The 19,056-nt window shown below is 41.1% G+C and overlaps 1 protein-coding gene across 1 annotated transcript; it reads right to left on the bottom strand.

The window, feature by feature from the left end:
- Positions 1 to 820: 820 nt before the first annotated feature.
- On the bottom strand, positions 821 to 10,538 carry gal3st2 (galactose-3-O-sulfotransferase 2). The gene is made up of 4 exons (XM_079354235.1): positions 10,469 to 10,538; positions 3,906 to 3,998; positions 2,400 to 3,048; positions 821 to 1,638 (listed from the first exon to the last, which is right to left on the bottom strand). The coding sequence occupies exons 1-4, from the start codon at positions 10,507 to 10,509 to the stop codon at positions 838 to 840; spliced, it is 1,584 nt and encodes a 527-aa protein (XP_079210361.1). The 5' UTR covers positions 10,510 to 10,538; the 3' UTR covers positions 821 to 837.
- Positions 10,539 to 19,056: the final 8,518 nt, after the last annotated feature.

Here is a 19,056-nt window from a genome sequence, read left to right on the forward strand (position 1 = left end):
TTGTGTCTTCAGATGCTGGAAGCATTTCAAGAGAGCAATGGGAGACAACTGCTTTTATTCAACCCAAACGCCACAGCTCTGTGTTAGGTGTTGCAGAGCATTCTGAGAGTATCTGTAAAGCATGCTGGGAGTAAGAGTCTTTTGATCTGTTCCCAATTAGATAACTAACAGTCATGGTTCTCCCAAATGGCACAGGTCTGAGTTGGCCTTTGACCAACTCCCTGTTATTTAACTTTTTTTTTTGTCTCAAGAATATTTTTATTGATTTTTTTTACACATTTCCAGCAAGGGAGTACAGGTATTCAGAGGTAGACATCGGGTGTGTGCAAACTGTAAATCAGCGGAAATAAACAGGTACACTTTATCATTTGTACTATACATATAGGTACCAACGTACAGAGGATCCACATAATTCGCATCACACGTTATTTAACTTTTTAATGTTTTTGAACGAACTTGGAAAGAAAAAAGGTTGACATTTAACAACAATTGTGATAAATGCTGGTGTGAGGTGCTGCCTGTACATTAAACACACTCTAAAATCCTCTTCTGGGCCCAGTTATCTGAAGCAGCCTAATCCTCAGCTTAATTACTGGTGAGGCTGTTAGAGCAGAAAACCACAGATTTCTTTTTACGTCTCATCACTTTACACGTTGGTTCACATGGACTCACACGTCTTGACAAATTTGTCTTTCGTGTGTATCAAATGAAAACCATTGCAAGCTTTTTCTTCTTCAGATTTGAGAGTGTGTATCAGATGACCTTTGAGTGACAAGTCATTCCTAACACATGAGTTCTGTCCAAGAGGCATGGTTAAACGTTCCCTGTTGATCATCCTTAATCATGTAGATCTGGAAACTGTTTGTTGTACAGGAGCTTTGTGTACTGCAGTTCTGGAGTTATGAGTCTTACACATTTATGTTTGGTTTGGTTGTCTGTTAGTGGCTTTAAATTGTAGCCCTGAATAATGGCTTTCCCACTTTGATATGGCTTTAGCTTATGATCCTTTAGCTGAGATGGGTCAACAGCCCCACCATCTTTCAGGCAGACATTTTCTAGCTTGGTCCGAAGTGCTCTGAGAGTATTTACTTCCCTTTTTAGCTGATTTTCTCCTATCAGACTCTTTAATGTATACCAGAAGGTGTCATTAAAGTGGAGGTAGATCCTCCAGTCCAAAGCGTTCCACCTCTTGATTTTCCCTGCAGTGTTAGGTGGAAGGGGTTGTCGAGATCTGTCAGAGCGACTGTTGAGCTTAAAGGAAACCACATCTTCCAGGGACCAGCACAGGGAATGCTTGAGCAAGATCAACGACTCATCAAAGTATTCCGAAATAAGAATAAGATGGAAGTCCTGTTTGATGGCTGCAATAGCCATGCTAGCTCTCTCCTCCAGGTCATCAGCATAAGATGTAATGTTGTTGTTGAGGCCAAAGTCGAAGGCCAGAGTATTGTGAGCATAGTGGTTTCTAGACACAGCAGACATGTAGTTTGCCAAGCTGTTGTCCAGAAAGTTATCCAGGTTAAAAGTCTTGCGAAAAACTGCAATGCTCTTGTAGTAAGTATAGAGGGACTCCATCATGGCCACAGGATGCCTCAGGATAGAAAAGTAGAACGTATCTTCAGGCATAACTTTGGCCACCTTGAACAGAAGAACAATTATTTTAGATAAAGAGGGTCAAGTGTGTCTCTTTAAACCTACTGTGAGGAAGTTTGAACTTGTCATGAAAGCGACTCCATGGAAAAGATCCTCAGTAAGTAGAACAGTGGAACAAAAGCAGGGTGAGATTTTTCTTTAAAAATACTTCATACTGTACAGGACTTGGACAGGTTCATCAGTGAGGTAGGATGCACTGCTTGGCCAAAATCGAAATTCCTCAAAGTAGCTTACACTACTGTCTATAAAGACCATATTTAAAATGGCTCAACCCTTTAAGGCACATCATGTGAACTGGATCCATAATAATGATATTAACAAAACAATACTTCTACACTATAGTTTGAATGTCAGTATCTGCAGAATATGTCCCAAACATCAGAAATAAAACAACATTGTGAGAAGAAGAAGTAGGTATATGTAGGCATGTGTAATAAGATTTTTACTGTTAATAAAATTGTTAGACCCTTTTTTATTTTATGCAGAGCTTAACTGATTTATAATCAAAGGAGATTTTTTGTTGTAGCTCTGATTTTCAGATTCTGATAATGGAATATTTTTTTACCATGACCTCTGTTTAATTCCCCACCTTAGACAAGTGAATGTTGCTTTGTTATTCATAAGTATGTTGTGTCAAAAATCACTGACCGCCATTTTTTACACTTGTGTTCCTACATAGCTTCACCAACCACAAGTTTCTTCATATATCCATACAACCTGAAAGAGGAATAGTGGATGAAGCTCACCTCAGACTTTCTGAACCTCATGTGGTTGCACATAATGTGGAACTCCTTCACACTTTGGCTCTGAACACCTTCCACAAAATGCTCAGCAAAGAAGTTTGGATAAAACAGCTGCATGTGCTTTTTCACTGGTAGAGCAAAGGTTAAGTTCCTGCTTTCCCCATAGCGATAAAGGACGTTTAAGATGGTGCTACTTGCTGTTTTGTGAGTCTTTAGGAAAACTATGTGAATCTTGGGCTGACAGGAGGACTCAGTGTGAGCCAGTAGAGGACTGGATGGAGTAAGAGAGTGCCTTTGATTAGTTTCTGCAGATAAACTTGTCCTTGTACTTTGGGGAATAAAGAAACGTGATAGCCCAAGGCTCCGCCTGAATTCAGGTCCTGGTAAAAGCAGGTCTCCATGATAAACTGTTCTTGTCTTCATCTGAGGGCCTGTGTCAGGGTGGACATTTCCATCCACCTGCCTAGACAAAATATAATCTGGTGACTTTCTATGATGCAGATTTGAAGTTGTGTTTCTTTGTAGTGACTTCAGGTCCTGTTTTTCAGCCAAGAAAGATTGAGGGTTCAAGCCTTCTAAAAAGTTCTGCAGAGAAGTAAACAGAATCTGTTTGTTGACAGTGAGATGTTGGAGTCCTTTCAGTTTGTCATTCCTGAAAGAAGTCATGAACACAATCAATTAGAGAATATCTCACACTATTTATTTTACATTATTTTTACATTCAATTGTTTATTCCTGTGAGATGGAATGATGTAAAAACATTAATCTTGACACATTAACTGTTAACATTGTAAGTTAGTTTCCCACAAAATATGATCCCAATTGGACAGATGGTGGCATTGTAATAAAGGAAACAAAAGTCTTTAAACCTTCAAAATACTGCAAATCTAACACCTAGCTCGTTGTGCACTGGACAAAGTCCCCCGATGGATCTTCCACCATTTTGAATTGCATAAAATCCAATGTTTTACACCTCTTACTTAACCACAAATTCAATTAGTATTGAGTTGTTGTAAATGCTCATTTGATGAAGCTTATTACTTTTTAAAAGAGCATTGATATCTTCAAACTGATGGCCAATACACTCATGAATAATGTGCACAAAGACAAGGGGACTGAAAACATAAATCTTTAGTTGGAAACATGAAAAACCACTGTGTAGAAACATATCCAAACGATATATTCATTATGAGTTAATGAAAGGCAGATAGATTTGGTTTGTCTAGATCTTCGACAGTCCAGTTCTTTAAGGTGAAAGAGCAGGCAGAATTAAGGTGAAAGAATTAAGGTGAAAGAGTGGAAACAGGAAGTACCATTGCAGTGTCTGGACCTCTCCAATTAAATAATAAAAAAATAAAATTAAAACCATTTGAATGTTTTTTTAACTTTTACATATCTGAACATGTAAAGATTGTAATGTATTTGCTTTTAAACAGAAAAAAGAAAAGAAATCTTCACTGTAAAACAACATGTGTGTGTGTGTGTGTGTGGGCGCGTGCATGGCTATACCCCATCCGGTAGGCAACGAAGGTCTGAATGGCGATGAATACGATGAATATGATGAGTAATGCCAGCAGAGAGGGAAACCTGATGCACAGCCTTCTCCTTACACACCTGTAGGGGGCACCACACACACACACACACACACACACACACACACACACACACACACACACACACACACACACACACACACACACACACACACACACACACACACACACACACACACACACACACACACACACACACACACACACACACACACACACACACTTTTATATGGCTTCTTAAATACACCATGATCTTGTGAATGTTATTTTGTTGAGGTTTAAAAAACATGACATAAATAGATTCTAAAAACATTTTAATGAACTTTTTCTTAAAAAAAATCTAAACTCAGAATTGAAAGACTTTCAGGTTGTGTGAAATGGAGCGATTTTGATAGCAGCTCTGACAGCAGACATGGCAGGGAGGAGCAAATGAACACTCAGTAACTTTTCACCATCACAAGTCTTCAAGGAATTTAGAGCCTGAACAATATATCAAACTACCATAGAGCACTGGTGGTGAAGTGGTTACTCTGTCCCGTATATGGAGGCTATAGTCATCAATGCAGAAGCCCCAAGTTACCTCCAAGTTAACTCCCATAATAACAACAAAGAATCCATGTATACAAACACAGAAAGTTTCTTATTCATGTTTGTTTCCATTGGCTGTTGGTCTGATGGTTTGAGCTTCTAAAAAAAGAAGTCAGTATGCAGCCACAGCTTTAAATGCTGACCTCATGGAAAAGGAACAAGACACAAACTCCTCCAACAAACCATGAAAACAAAGTTTGGATTCAGCTGCAGCTCGTCACTCAGACTTAAAATGTTTTCAAGACCTGCCGGGACACTCAACATCACAGAGATATTTAATCATATTATACATACTATAATAGTATTCTATGCTATACATATACTATAGTATCATACATACTATACACAGTATATTATATATTATATATACTATCTATATATAACATATAGATTACATAACTATCTATCTATCTATCTATCTATATAAATATAAATGTAAATATAATACACAACACAAACAACAAATCCGACATGTCCTCAGATCCTCCATAAGATTCTGGATTGTTATCATCAATTGGCAGCTCCTCCTTTGTTTTCTAATCCAACATGTAATGTTTCAATAACTAGGCGGCCTGGCTCATGATAGGAAAAAAAAACCTGTTGGTTATGAACCAAACTTTCCTTGTGAACAACGTTTTGTTATGTTCTTGTCATCCCTCTGGTAGACCATCCTTGTGTGGCCACAGTGTTGGGAAGTGACAACACAGCAGGACATTTCATAGTGTTATGGAATTCTAGATTGCTAGCTCTGGCTTTTCATTGGTCGAGCTGTTCTTCTGTTGAATTGTTGTAACTGACATGTGAATGTAACTGTCTGAATGCTGTTGTGATGTGTTCTGTCTCCTTTACGTTGTCTTTGCTTCTTTAATTGTTTGCTCGGCTGTGAAACTTCTGGGATTAATAAAGTTTTCTGAATCTAAATCTGGTTGGAGGTGAAGACGTTAATATCATGAGCAGTGACATTTTTATACTCTTTTCAAGGAATCCCTTAAAACTCACCTCCTCTGCATTTCCTAACAAAAGTCTAATGTATTATTATTATTCTGCTGACCAGTTTTTTACCACTCGTTGCTTTGTACTCATGATACCTCAATTATCAACCAATCAATCAATCTTTATTTGTATAGCGTTAATTCATAACAGGTGTTATCTTGAGACACTTCACAAAGAGCAGGTAGAGGACCTTACTGTTTGTCTGTTAACATTACAAAGAGCAGGTAAACAGACCATGCTCAGAGCTATGATTACAAAAGCAGGTAAAAGACCGTACTTACTGCTATATATTATCATATGGTATTGGTATAGAGCAGTGGTCCTCAATTGGTGGACTCCGGATCCAGACCCAAACGTATAATGAAATTCGGACCGAGACAAAAGCAAAAATCATAGCGTGCTCCAAACCCAACGAAAAGCGAGAGCTCTAAGCTCTAAGCCAACTTGATCAACTCCGCCAAAACTCGAGAAATAAACGCACAAAGATACGGGACGTAAGAATATGAGCGGAGGTCTAACAAAAACTAAGAATAGGAAAAACCCTGATATCCAAGGTAAAGAGAGAAAGTGCCCGACTACCGAGAAGAGCATGCTCACGCCTGAAGCTAACGATAGCATGGCCTCATTTCAATGCAGTCTGGATGGCATTAGCAAACAGATTCAAAACATGAAAGACGAGCTGAGAACGGACCTAAAGACTTTCAAAGACGAAATCACGGCACAGATGAGAAACGAGGTAACAGAACTTAAAGATGACATTGACCAGAAATTTGCAAAAATAAATATGGAAATAGGATCGCAAAACGAGAAGCTGGAAGCCGCATTGACACGCACAGAGGAATTTAAGTCATGGAGCGGTGAAGCCAATACTGCACATGTCATAAAGGAGCAAAGACTGATGATGGATAAACTGGACGATTTGGAGTCAAGATCTAGAAGGATTTATCAATCTTCGGATTTATGGCATAAAGGAGGATGCTGAGCTAAACCTAAACCTAAAGCTCCGTAGGAGAGTTTGTGGAAAAATGGCTGCGAGAGGAGTTTAAAATAAACCTGGAGCTCCAGATACAACGTGCCCATAGAGCGCTGGCCCTGAAGCACAAAACGGGACAATCACCGTGGTCTATCGTCATAAACTTTCAGCAGTTTGCGGTTAAGGAGATGGTACTAAAAATGGTGTGGGAGAAGAAAGTCATAAAACTCGCTGGGGATAGGATCTACTTCGACCACGACTACTCGGTGAGAACACTGCAAGAGCGCAAGAAATATGCCAACATTAAGAAGGTTTTAAAGGGGGACGGCATCCGATATCAAACGCCACTAAACAAGATGCGCATTCACTGGGCCAACGGATACACCCTATCATCAAGTTACTTATACAGGCATATAGTGAGGTTGTTAAGAAGACTGTGTCCGCCCTGTACCGCTGTTTAATGCAATCCAAAAATGATTCAACGCTATATGTCAGGGCTAAATGGGAAAGCGAGTTGGGTGAAGAGATCCCAGAGAGTGTTTGGTATGGTTTATGGAAAACTGTACAGACCACAACACAATCACAGATATGGAGAGAATTCATTTGGAAGAATCTAATTTGATATTTCATCACACCCAAATGATTGTTGAAAATACAACAATCATGTTGGAGACTGTGCAACAACATGGATTCGAACCATGCACACATTTTTTGGTATTGCCCTAAGATAAAGCCTTTCTGGGATGGTATTCATTCAGCTCTCTGTAAGGTCCTGGGTTATGTAATCCCTCAATCTTGTCTTGTTCTGTATCTGGGCCATTTGGAAGGAACTGTACATGCAGGTGACCAATATTTGATCAGGATTCTCCTCGCAGCAGCAAAGAAAGCCATCACTAAGAACTGGCTAAAGACTGACATACCGAGCCACGGGCAGTGGCTGTCAATCAGAGACGATATCCTTGTGATGGAAAAGATAATCTATAAATTGAAAATTAAGGAAGAACAGTTTACTAAAGGCTGGGGAAAATGGTTGTCATATATAACTACACAGGGACACAAACATCATTCATGATAAAATATGCATTGTAGTAAGTAACCTTCACTCTTCCAACAGGCTCAAAGTATTTGTGGCACTTTTTTGGATGTGCTGATTTGTTTTCATTTGTTTGGTTTTTTTTTGTTTTTTTCTCCTTCTGTCTTGCTGTGGTGTTCATTTGTTTTAAGTGAAAATAATAAAAATAAAAGTGTTAAAAAAAAACATCATTATGAAACAAATAGCAGAATTACGCACAAAACTAACATCAACACAAAACTGACACCAGTGTCTACGCCTGGCCCTCACACCTTTTGTGCCCACGTGTAAAGAACCAGTGTTTGTTGTGGTGTCAAGGTAAGGACGTTTTCTCCAAACATGTTCATTCCTAGCTCCAGAAAACAGACATGGTAACGACATGATACCAACACATCACAGATTCATACACGTTATAATCTGCATTGTAACAAAGGCCATTTCTAATCTGTTCTCAGATCTGCAATGAATTCAATACTTTACAGATACAAACAAAAAACACTCACTGGAAAACTAGCGGACATTAAAATCTGTGGTGAAAACATATTCAGTGTGATCCCACAGTGTGTCACTATGGTCAGAGGTCAGGGTTCAGGGCTTGATGAAGAGGGAAGGAGAGCCAGGGGCTACAGTCACATCTGGAACCTTCTCCTCCTCCATGCTTTCCACTGCAGCCGTCAACCATAAACTTTTAACCTCAGTCTTAGGTGCAGAGGTAGCACTTTGTCTTTTGGAAGAATTCCAGGCATGTCAGTGCCGGCAGCTCAGTGTGATGCAGAGTGAGAGCCGATCAATGAGTGCTCTTTACACAGCTCAGACTGTGTTCACACACTGATGTATCCTCACAGCCAGGTCACAGAAATCACATGATTTATCTGCATACTGGTCTCAGTGTGTGTGCAGCTACAGTTACATGAACTCAGGGACATTAACTGATATCCAAACAATCCATTGTTGAATTTAAATTTTGCCAAAGGCTGCTCTCTGTTAAAGAACTGATAACAAATACAAAGAAGGACTAACCAGTTCTCCCACAGATATGTATGCTGTCTGTCTCCAGATAGAACTACCTCAGTCATCATCATTGTTTTTAATTCTTACTGTTCACTGTACAGTGTCTGTGTTCAGTGTTCTTTATTGTCAAATCAGAAACTGGAAGCTGCTGTTCAGTCTTCCCTGACCTGCTTCTTTCCCGAACCGAGCGGGAAGAGATGAAATGTTCAAGTAGGCCGTGTATTTTTATTGAATTGATTGATATTGTACTATAAAATTGTTTTTCTATTTATCCCTGTGGGGCAATTTAAAGGCACAGAGAAGCACCAACTGGTCAACCACAAGAACAGCCACCGGAGACACCTTTGACACAGCAGGGGGAATTTGGGGTTAATTGTTTTGCCCAAGGACACATCGGACAAGATGCTCGCAGAAGCTGGGGATCAAATCCCCAACCTTCTGGTTGAGCAAACGACGACTTTACCAACTGAGCCACAGCCGCCCCAGTGAGCCACAGCTGCCCTTATAGACAGAAGTCTACACTGAACAATTGTATCCTATATGACATGCAATTATCAGACACGACATATGAGATGTAGAAGATAAATCAGAATGGAGAGTTCACAGCTGTCAATAGAAAACAGACAGAGGACGATATCAGTTTTGTCACAAGCACGACTTGACTCGTGTTTCTCACAAACTCTGCATCAGCAATAAACAGGCTAACTCGCAGCTAATTCATATTTTTCCTGCCAACTGGAGGTCTGCAAAAAATGTTGCCATAGTTCCTTTAATGATAGCAGGGGGACACAGATTAAATAGAAATGCCTGCTGTTGCCGTGATCAACCATCACGCCTCAGTGTACACTTCATGACGGACAACGTGCGATCTGGTTCAAATTCTATTTCAAAGTGAGTTGAAGGACTCAAACATCAGGTCTTAATCGACCTGAAATGGCTTTCACCCTGTAAGAACTCAGTGATTGGGCATTACAGGTTTTCTTTTAATGATTGTATCTGAATTTGCTCAACTATTCAACTGTCTGTATGCTAACGTTCATTTATGGATGTATCATTCACCAAGTTAATACCTTCATTTTGTTTTCTTTCAGCTTCCTTCAGCACATCTATGCTGTCTGAGTCTAATTTGGGTCTGATTGAGGTGTATACAAGTGAGAGTAGCCTGACTCCCAACCACATGGGGATACATAGGGACTGACCTACACGCAGTAAGTGTCGAGTTACAGCTTTAGAAACCTGATGCAGATGAGTTCATACTTCACTGGAACCTGCCGTGATCAAAGATCTGCACTGAGACTTATGAGCTTTGGGTTTGATTCATTTTCTGAGCAGACGATGGACTCACAAGTATTTGTTTTAACGTTCAGCAGCAGATTGTGTGCACATACACTAACCTTCACTGAGATAGATGGTGATCTAGTTTCTCTGAAATTACCCTAATTAATTTAATGGAACTGTAATGAATCGTCAGGGGAAATTAGACCTTCAAACCTCGTCGGAGCGAGGTGACTGCTGCAGCTTGTTTCTTACAGAGAGAAGTCTAACCCAAACACTCAAAAAGCTCTCGTGTTTATCATTACTTTGTTCTTTCCCTTGCTGTGTAGAAGAACTCACGATCTCAGACTCAAACCCTGTTTTATAAAACAAGAGTTCTCTTTTACTCTAAGGACTCTTCATCCTTTCTGCCTTTTTGAAGGCTGTGAAATACGTGTTACACTTTCAGTCATACTTATTTAAAAGATCGATTTTATTAAAAAGTAGTCCTCAATAAATAAACTTTGTCACACACTGAGTGTGACGATTAGAAAAAGAGAGAACAAATAACTGAGACAGAACTGGACAAAAGAGATGGAAAACAGAGAAATTACACAAAAGGACTTACGAGGTGATCGCGCTGATCCATCTCCTGTGACGAGGCAGCATCTCCTAAAACCCCGTCTCTCCTGATCCCAATGACACAGAGATCTCCGTCTGTGTCCACTCAGACTGTGTGTGTGTGTGAGTCTCTCTCTCTCTCTCTAGCTTACCCTCCTCCTCCTCCTCACTCAGTCTGAAGCAGAGAGAGAGAGAGAGAGAGAGAGAGAGAAAGAGAGAGAGAGCAGAGTAATCTTTAATGTAAAATGAGTTTGTGTCAGTGCCATGTTTCTGCCTAACCCTAATCCATCAAAGTTAAAATGGGTTAGTGTTCGAGAGTCAGAGTTTGGTTTATGTGTGAATAAACCAGCAGGTTGTTTTTTTTTTCCTATCATGAGCCAGGCAGCCTAGTTATTGAAACATTACAGGTTGGATTAGAAAAAAAAGGAAGAGGGTTAGGGTGGGGTTTGATTGATGTTAAGGATCCAGAATCTTTTTAATTATTATTATTTTTATTATTATTAAGATTTATCTTTTGGCCTTTTTTCCTTTTATTAGAGAGAGACAGTGGATAGGGTCAGAAATCAGGGCGAGAGAGTGAGGATCGACATGCAGGAAAGAGGACACAGGCTGGTGTCGCCCCATACATGGGGACGTGTGCGCTACCACTGCGCCACTGGCACCCCTTGATCCAGAATCTTGTGGAGGATCTGAGGACATACAGGATTTGGTTTGTGGTTTGTGTTGTATATAGGTAGTATATATACAACACAAACAGAAAGTCCAGTAACAAGCAGGACCTTTAATCCAGCTTGTTACTAAAGTGACTAAAGCCCCGTTTCCACCGAGCAGTCCGGATCGGTTCGTCTCAGTACGGCGCACATTTTGCTGTGTTTCCATAGACTAATCCCGGGAAAGATTCAAAAATAACCGATCCGTACCGTCCCACTTTTTGGGACCCTTCCGTTGGAGTGCCAAGAATGTTGAGCCGACCTGAAGAGCTCAACTGTAGCACACAGCTGATTGTTGACTGTAACACACAGCTGATTGTTAGCGTGTGTATTTGTCCTCGCCGCTCACAGCCTTCTCTGAAACAAAGCTGGATTGAGTTCTTGTAATAAAGAGTCACATGACAGTGACAGAGGAGATGACCTGCTGGATGTCTCCAGCGTTGGTTTTGTTTGTGTAGCGTTTTTCTCCTTTTTTGAATTTATTAGTTAGCAGTTAGCAGCTAGCTGTTAGCTGCTATCATACGATGCTATTTACATAGCGGCTATCGTCATCTGGCTCACACGGCGCCTACCAAATAGGGCACGGGTGGCTGTAGAAACACAAACGGGGTCGGGCTTAATCAAACCAAACTGTACCGGACTGATGTGTGGAAACGGGGCTTAACACTACATGAGAGCCCCCCTAAAACACACACACACACACACACACACACACACACACACACACACACACACACACACACACACACACACACACACACACACACACACACACACACACACACACACACACACACACACACACACACACACACACACACACACACACACACGAGAATACGGGTATGGTGTGTGTGTCTGTGTGTGGGGGGAGGGGGACCTATAAAGACTCCTTTGTCTCCATAAACACAGACGTAAACCGAACCTGCAGCAGCAACCCTCAAAGGGGTAAACTGTACACACGCAGACACACAGGCACACAGACACACACGCTTTCACATTTTCACAAACACACCTTCACACACAGTTTCACAGTCACATACATTGCAAAGACTGCAGATGCGTGATGATGTGCTTGGATGGTAGGTGATGATGATGCTGAAAAGACACAAGACACTCACAGGAGTACCCTGAACAATGACCTGCCAGTATACTTCAGCCAACCCTAAAACCCCTATCCTTTTCTGGACTGAGAAAGCTTTTAGCTTTCTTTGTCTATAAACTTTATGTTCTAAAAACACAGATCTTGACTTTTAGTTTGACATGGGATGGATCAGACTACTTTAAATTATTTAGCAGGCAGATTAATTATGACCTCCTCCTGATTCAATCAAAATGAGATATACAGAAATGGAACTGTAATCTGTTTGAGTCTCACACAGAAGACTGAATCTGTTCAAATGAATATCATTCCAAGATCTCTCTTTTTATTTCAAGCTGATGATATTTCTCAAAAAGTATTCTCTGAATGACACAGAATTATCTCCAGATTTATCTGGCAAAGAAAACAAACAAACTGTGAGGTATGGAAATACATATACCAACCATTATTTTCACCCAACTAAGGGCCTGATTTAATAAGATCTCAATTAAAGAGTACTAAATTACATTTTCATTCCAAAAGATTGCACGTTTGGTTTGTGGGAGTTTTGCAGGTGATCTACTGTGTGAATGATAACAGATGCAAACCTTGTGGAGGCGGTAGTATTTCAGACAGGCTTTAACTTGTTCTACTGGTTTACATCACGGAGAGTTTGGACGGAAAGCAAGACGACTGCAAGCGCTAAATGGGTATTAGAGTGAATCAAAGTGAATCAAAGCTCTATTGAAGTTCAGTCAGGAAGACAGTAAGTGATTCACAATCAGGTATTTCTCCTTCACCCTAACCCTTTGTTTTGCTTACACACTCACTCGTTGTCATTCTAGAGCTGTCAGTTTTGGGCTGTCATCGGGTAAGCAGTTGTCTCGTCAGCGGTACTCATCTAACCAATGGCACGGCATTCCTCCCTCATTTTAAGCCTATAATCATTCAGCTTCTCTTTTAAATAAGATTCTGTCTCTGCCTTAGTTCCTTAATGTTGATGTTTGTGTACCCTCCACCTCCCCATCACCGGCATCTACATTAGTAGATTGATCATCCATCAATTCTTCACCCATCCGGTCTCATCAAGTCATCAGCTTCACTTAAACTAGGGTCTGGATTCCATCTGGTCTCATCAAGTCCTCAGCTTCACCTCCACCAGAGTCTGGACTCCATGGGGGATTTATTCTAGTGACACTCAGAATTTAATTTTTCAACATATCAACCACCCAACAGAGTCCAAGCACCAAAATCTTTCTGTCAAGTCACATTTTCATATTCCATCCATTTTCTACCACTTATTTCAGTGGGACTCCAAGGCATTCCCAGGCCAGCAGAGAAACTTAATCTCTCCAGCATCTCCTGGGTCTACCCAGAGGTCTCATCCCGGAGGGACATGCCCAGAACACCTCTCTAGGGAAGCATCCTCAGCTGACTTCTCTCAATGTGGAGGAGTAGTGACTCTACTCTGAGCTCCTCCCTGGTGGCCGAGCTTCTCACCCTATCTGTAAGAGTGCGCCCAGCCACCCTACGGAGGAAGCCCATTTCATCTGCTTATATCTGAGATCTCGTTCTTTTGGTCATGACCCAAAGCTCATGACCATAGGTGAGGGTAGGAACGAAGATCAACCGGTAAATCGAGAGCCTCGCCTTTTGGATTTGCTCCTTCTTCACCACAATGGACCAATACAATGACCGCATGACTGCAGATGCTGCACCCAAACTGGACCCCTCCGGCCCCTGGCTGCACCTAGAAATTTTGTCTATAAAAATTATGAACAGAACTGGTGACAAAGGGCAGCACTGCCGAAGGCCAACGCCTACTGGGAACAGGTCCGACTCACTGCCGGACTCGTAATGCGAACCAGGCTCCTGCTCCGGTTATACAGGTACTGGACCATCCTTAGCAAAGGGCCATGGACCCTATTCTCTTGGAGCACCCTCCACAGGACGCCATGGGGGACACAATCGAACGCCTTCTCCAGATCCACAAAGTACTTGTGAACTGGTTGAGCAAACTCCCATGAACCCTCGAGCACTCAATGGCAAGTGTCGAGCTGGTCCAGTGTTCCACAGCTGGGACGAATACTGCATTGTTCCTCTTGGATCCAAGGTTCTACTAATGGCCAGATCCTCCTCTCCAGTACCCTCGAATAGACCTTTCCAGGGAGTCTGAGAAATGGAGGCAGAGAACATAGTCCACTCAGACACAATGTCTCTAGTCTCCCCGGGTTCTGTGAGAAGCTCTCCCAGAGATGGCAGTTGAAGACCTCACTAACAAAGGCTTCTGCTAGACGTTCCCACCAGACCCTCACAACATGTTTGGGCCTGCCGAGTCTGACCAGCTTCCTCCCAGCGCATCCAACGTAACACCAGGTGGTGATCAGTTGACAGCTCAGCCCCTCTCTTCACCCGAATGTCCGTTCATTCCAATCATCCCCTCCAAGTTTCACTGTCGTTGCCCATGTGAGGGTTGAAGTCCCCCAGTAGAACAATGGAGTCCCCAGTCGGAGCACTATCCAGCACCCCTCCCAGGGACTCTAAGAAAGCCAGGTACTCCGCACTGCTGTTAGGTCTGTAGGCCAAGAAACCAGTAAGAGACCTGTCCCCTTTCCGAAGGCATAGGGACGCGTCCCACTCATTCACCGGGGTGAACTCCACCACATGACAACTGAGCTGTGGGGATATAAGCAAGCCTACACCAGCTTGCTGCCTTTCACTGCAGGTATAGAGAAGTGAAGAGTCCAGCCCCTCTCTAGGAGCTGGGTTCCAGAACCCAAGCTGTGCATGGATTTGAGCCCGATGATATCTAGCCGGTAACTCTCAGGCTCCTTCCCCCCCAGTGAGGTGACATATCATGTCCAAACAGCCAGAAGCCGTGTCTGGGGATGGGGTCACAGATGCTCCCCCACTTTAAAATAAAGATTTTTCCACACCGGAAATGATTACATAAATTTAGAGAAGATCCAAAATAATCAATAACATTTTCATGAATCTGAGCTCCAGTCATTTTACAGAGAACTGAAACAAGACTTAAATGTGCACATATACTACATGTAAACATATGCAAACAGATGCACAAAAACACTCTGATTTTATCATTACTTTCACAAATAAAGAACCTTTCACACACCAGCTGCAAAATAAATGTCATCATCCTTCCAACTCACCCACAGTTAATGTTTTTGCATATGAACTGCTGCATTCCCACTTTGACTAACCTCACTCCACATGGACATTTAAATCAGAAGCTGGCAGTAAAAGTTGTTACTGTCACGGATCAGAGGAAGAGACCCAAACGCAATGACTCAAATCGGCAGGCAGTTTCAATCCGTTTATTCAGTCCAGTGGTCAGTACACAAAAATCCAATAATCCAGGCAAAGGTAACAAAGTCAGCAGGCAAAGATGTGGTCACAAAAACTAACAAAATCAGATCAGGAGTCAAGACAGAAATAAGCTGGACCGCAGACACAAGGAACATGAGACATGGAGACAAAACGAACTGGCAAGGAGTGAGGGGAAAATACAGACATTATATTCTGAAAAGGGGGTGGAGTTAACAAGACACAGGTGAGACACATCAGGTAATCAGCGGAGTGGAAAAACACTGGGGAGAAGGACATGCAGCCAACAGACATGACAGAAAAGGGAGGTGAAGTTAACAAGACACAGGTGAGCCACATCAGATAATCAGACAGGAGGGAAACAAGGAACGAAGAGCACAAGACCATAAACTGAGGACAAGTACAAGTAAAACACAAACACAGGACATTATACATGAAGAAACAGAAATAAACTAACCCCTTAACCTGGGGATGTGACAGTTACTGGGAGAGAACAATGATTGTTCCACAGCAATAAATTATGTTTAGTCTAAATGACATGCTTAGACCTTATGGGCATATGTTTGTTGATAGAGACCCTGACATGTATTCTGGATTTCCAAAGTTTTTAAAGTTTCTAAATTCTGCAGGTACAGATACATTGAATTTTTTAATTGTCCTTTTTACTTGTTCTAGGGTTAAGGGTTCTGTTTCAGCCTGTATTTTTGTGTGTGTTGGCGTCCTCTCCCAGCACAGCAGCTGCTTCATGCAGACAGCAGCACTCTCATCAGCAAATCAATAAAGCTTTTAAAAGTCCAGAATGTGTTAACTCCAGCTTTCCACTAATCAATTCTACAGCCTGCACTCTCTGTGATGCATTATTTCTATATGATGCTTTTAGGCACTGTGGATTTATCCTGGCCAGATGCAAATAAATCTTTACATTTAGTTATATAATGATTTGCACATTGCAAACGAACTAAAATAAGTAACAAAAGCCGTTTCACAAAAGAAATCATGATCATTTCTGGAAAGTTTCAGACAGCCTGCTGCTGAAAAGTCTTAGCTGACATGAGCATCACATTATCAACTTTTTGTCTATCTATCAGCTAGGTGGTGGGGGGCCAGCACCAGAAACAACAAAGTGATGTCCAAAACAAGACAAATGAATAGCATCTCTGATGACAAACTGATATCATTAGAACGTATAACTGGATGCGTTCTCAGCATGCTGACAAGAAGACTGTGAAGCTGCTTTATTACATGAAGAAGATGAAACCAGAAACAATCACTCTTGGTAAATTCCTGCTGGGTTCACACGTAAGCTCAATCCAAGTTTTTTATGTTAGAAACAGCATGAGCTTTTCTTTTACCCAGTGAGATGTAATATGTAGAAGCCCTTGTTCAGTCGGGATGATTATTGACATGTACAGTATGTTTGGATGTTGCTGTTCAGGGTTTTTAGACTTCCACATTTTCTAACCATCTGAGGTCTTTTTTTCAAAAGTATCAGGTTTGAATGTCTACAGATATTACAGCCTGTTTCATTGCTGCAGAATAAATATTCCTACTGTAGACATTCAGAAAATGTTTGTACCTTTTCAACTGACAGTGTGAGACTTCTTTTTGGTTCATTAGTGCCCCTAAAAGTCACTGAGTACAGCTACAGCATTGTAAAACATATTGTGCTGTTAAGTCCTCCTCTGATCGTCAACATGCATCTGTTGACAATCACAGCAGAAAACTGGTTGTGAGAAGGGTTAGGTATTTAACTGTTACCATGAAAACTATGGGCTGTGGCTAAATGTCTCCATTGTAGAGGCTCATTTATTACATGTGTGCTGAGATAGGCTAGTGTAACATGGACATTTGGTGCCTGGCTCAAATCCCCTGTCTCAGTTATCCACTGATCGTTAACTTCAGATTGATTACAGCTGATAGTTTTACAATGTCTGGTTTGGAGGCTCGTCCAAGACAGGGACGTCTCTAGTGACTTGTGTTTGCATTAAACTGAGAGGATTAATCCTAACCTAAAATCACAACCAAGAAACTTGTTATTCATGAACAACCTTTTGGGTAAACAGATTAGCTGACCAAACTGTTAATGATTCAACACCAACACACATCTTAAATTCTCTGGGAAAAAACCATGTGCTGGGATCTGGGAATTTTCAAGAAGCCATAAAAACTGACAAGAGACTTTTTGTGTCTTATGAAACTAAAAGAGGTTTGTGTATCAAATAAATAAATTAAATTTGTGGTAAACCTGTGTTTGTGATTTTGAAAGTAACAATTTATAAGAATTATGTTTTTGTATATATATATAGCCTTGAATTTCCCTCGGGATCAATAAAGTATCTATCTATCTATCTATCTATGATCCACATTACTCAAGTTAAGTAAGAATTGTTTAAAATCAGTTCATCTGTTTTAACTTATAAACACTATGTACCCTTTGACTTGTAGAGTCATGTGGTGATGATGCTGTTAAACATACTGATATTAAACTCACACAGTGTGTCACATTATTAATAATAATGATTATTATACAGAGTCATGATAATGATGTTAAACAGTCTGATATTAAGGGTTAGGGTTTACCCAATACTTAACAAACCCTGAGTTAGGGTTAGGGTTAAGTTTTGCAAGAGTTTAATTCATTGTTGATCGACTCAGAGCCGCTGAGACATCAGCTGAGATATCAGATGATTGAGACCATTGATTGTAAGATTGAGAATCTTAAACTGTTGTGTGACATGACTTCTACCGGACTGTTGCAACAGTCAGGCCGTCATCATTTCTGGAGGACCCGATGGCACCTTTTTTTTTTTTTTTTTTACACTTTTTATTTATTCATTTTTTGCAATAAACAACAACAACAACAAAAAATAAGCAGGTGAGGTCTGGGGGGGGGAAAATTACCGTAAGTCAAGGTAAGAGGGTACAGGTACAAGGCACATTTTTTAAATAGTTTTACAGGTTTCACCAAGAGAACTAAAGACATGATTGTTAAGAGTCCAAATGGTTGTGGCAGTCCCATTTCTCCCAGTATTTCTCCCCTTTCTCTTTCTGGAGACGAAGTGAGAATGTCATCTTTTCCATTGAGCGAATGGAGTTGATTATATTTATAAGAAGGGCAGTGGTGGGGGGTGTCCTCTGAAGCCAGCGCTTCGTTATCGCTTTCTTGCTTGCAGCCAAAAAGATCTTCAGGAGGTATTTGTCACTTTTACAGAGATCACTGGGGATTTTACCCAGGTAGAGGGAAGTAAAAGAAAAATCTAGTTCCTGGTCTAGAGTCTCTGATATTAAATGTCCCACTCCTCTCCAGAATGGCTGAATATGTGGGCATGACCAAAAGATATGAGCATGGTCCGCTGAAGTCAATCCACACTCCCTCCAGCAATAACACAGGGACCCAGTTGATTTGGATTTTTGGGAAGGAGTTATAAAAAAGCGGATCAGATTTTTCCAACAAAAATC

Source organism: Symphodus melops (assembly GCF_947650265.1).
Source record: "Symphodus melops genome assembly, chromosome: 10".
In the NCBI taxonomy this organism is placed as follows: Eukaryota; Metazoa; Chordata; class Actinopteri; order Labriformes; family Labridae; genus Symphodus; species Symphodus melops.

Bases quoted from the DNA above. Each gene is read 5' to 3' on its own strand.
- gal3st2 (XM_079354235.1), bottom strand. From the start codon at position 10,509: ATGCTGCCTCGTCACAGGAGATGGATCAGCGCGATCACCTC. The intron at 3,049-3,905 runs GTATAGCCATGC...GACTTCTTTCAG, and splicing joins TTCGTTGCCTACCGGATGGG to GAATGACAAACTGAAAGGAC. The intron at 1,639-2,399 runs GTGAGCTTCATC...CTTCTGTTCAAG, and splicing joins TGAGGTTCAGAAAGTCTGAG to GTGGCCAAAGTTATGCCTGA.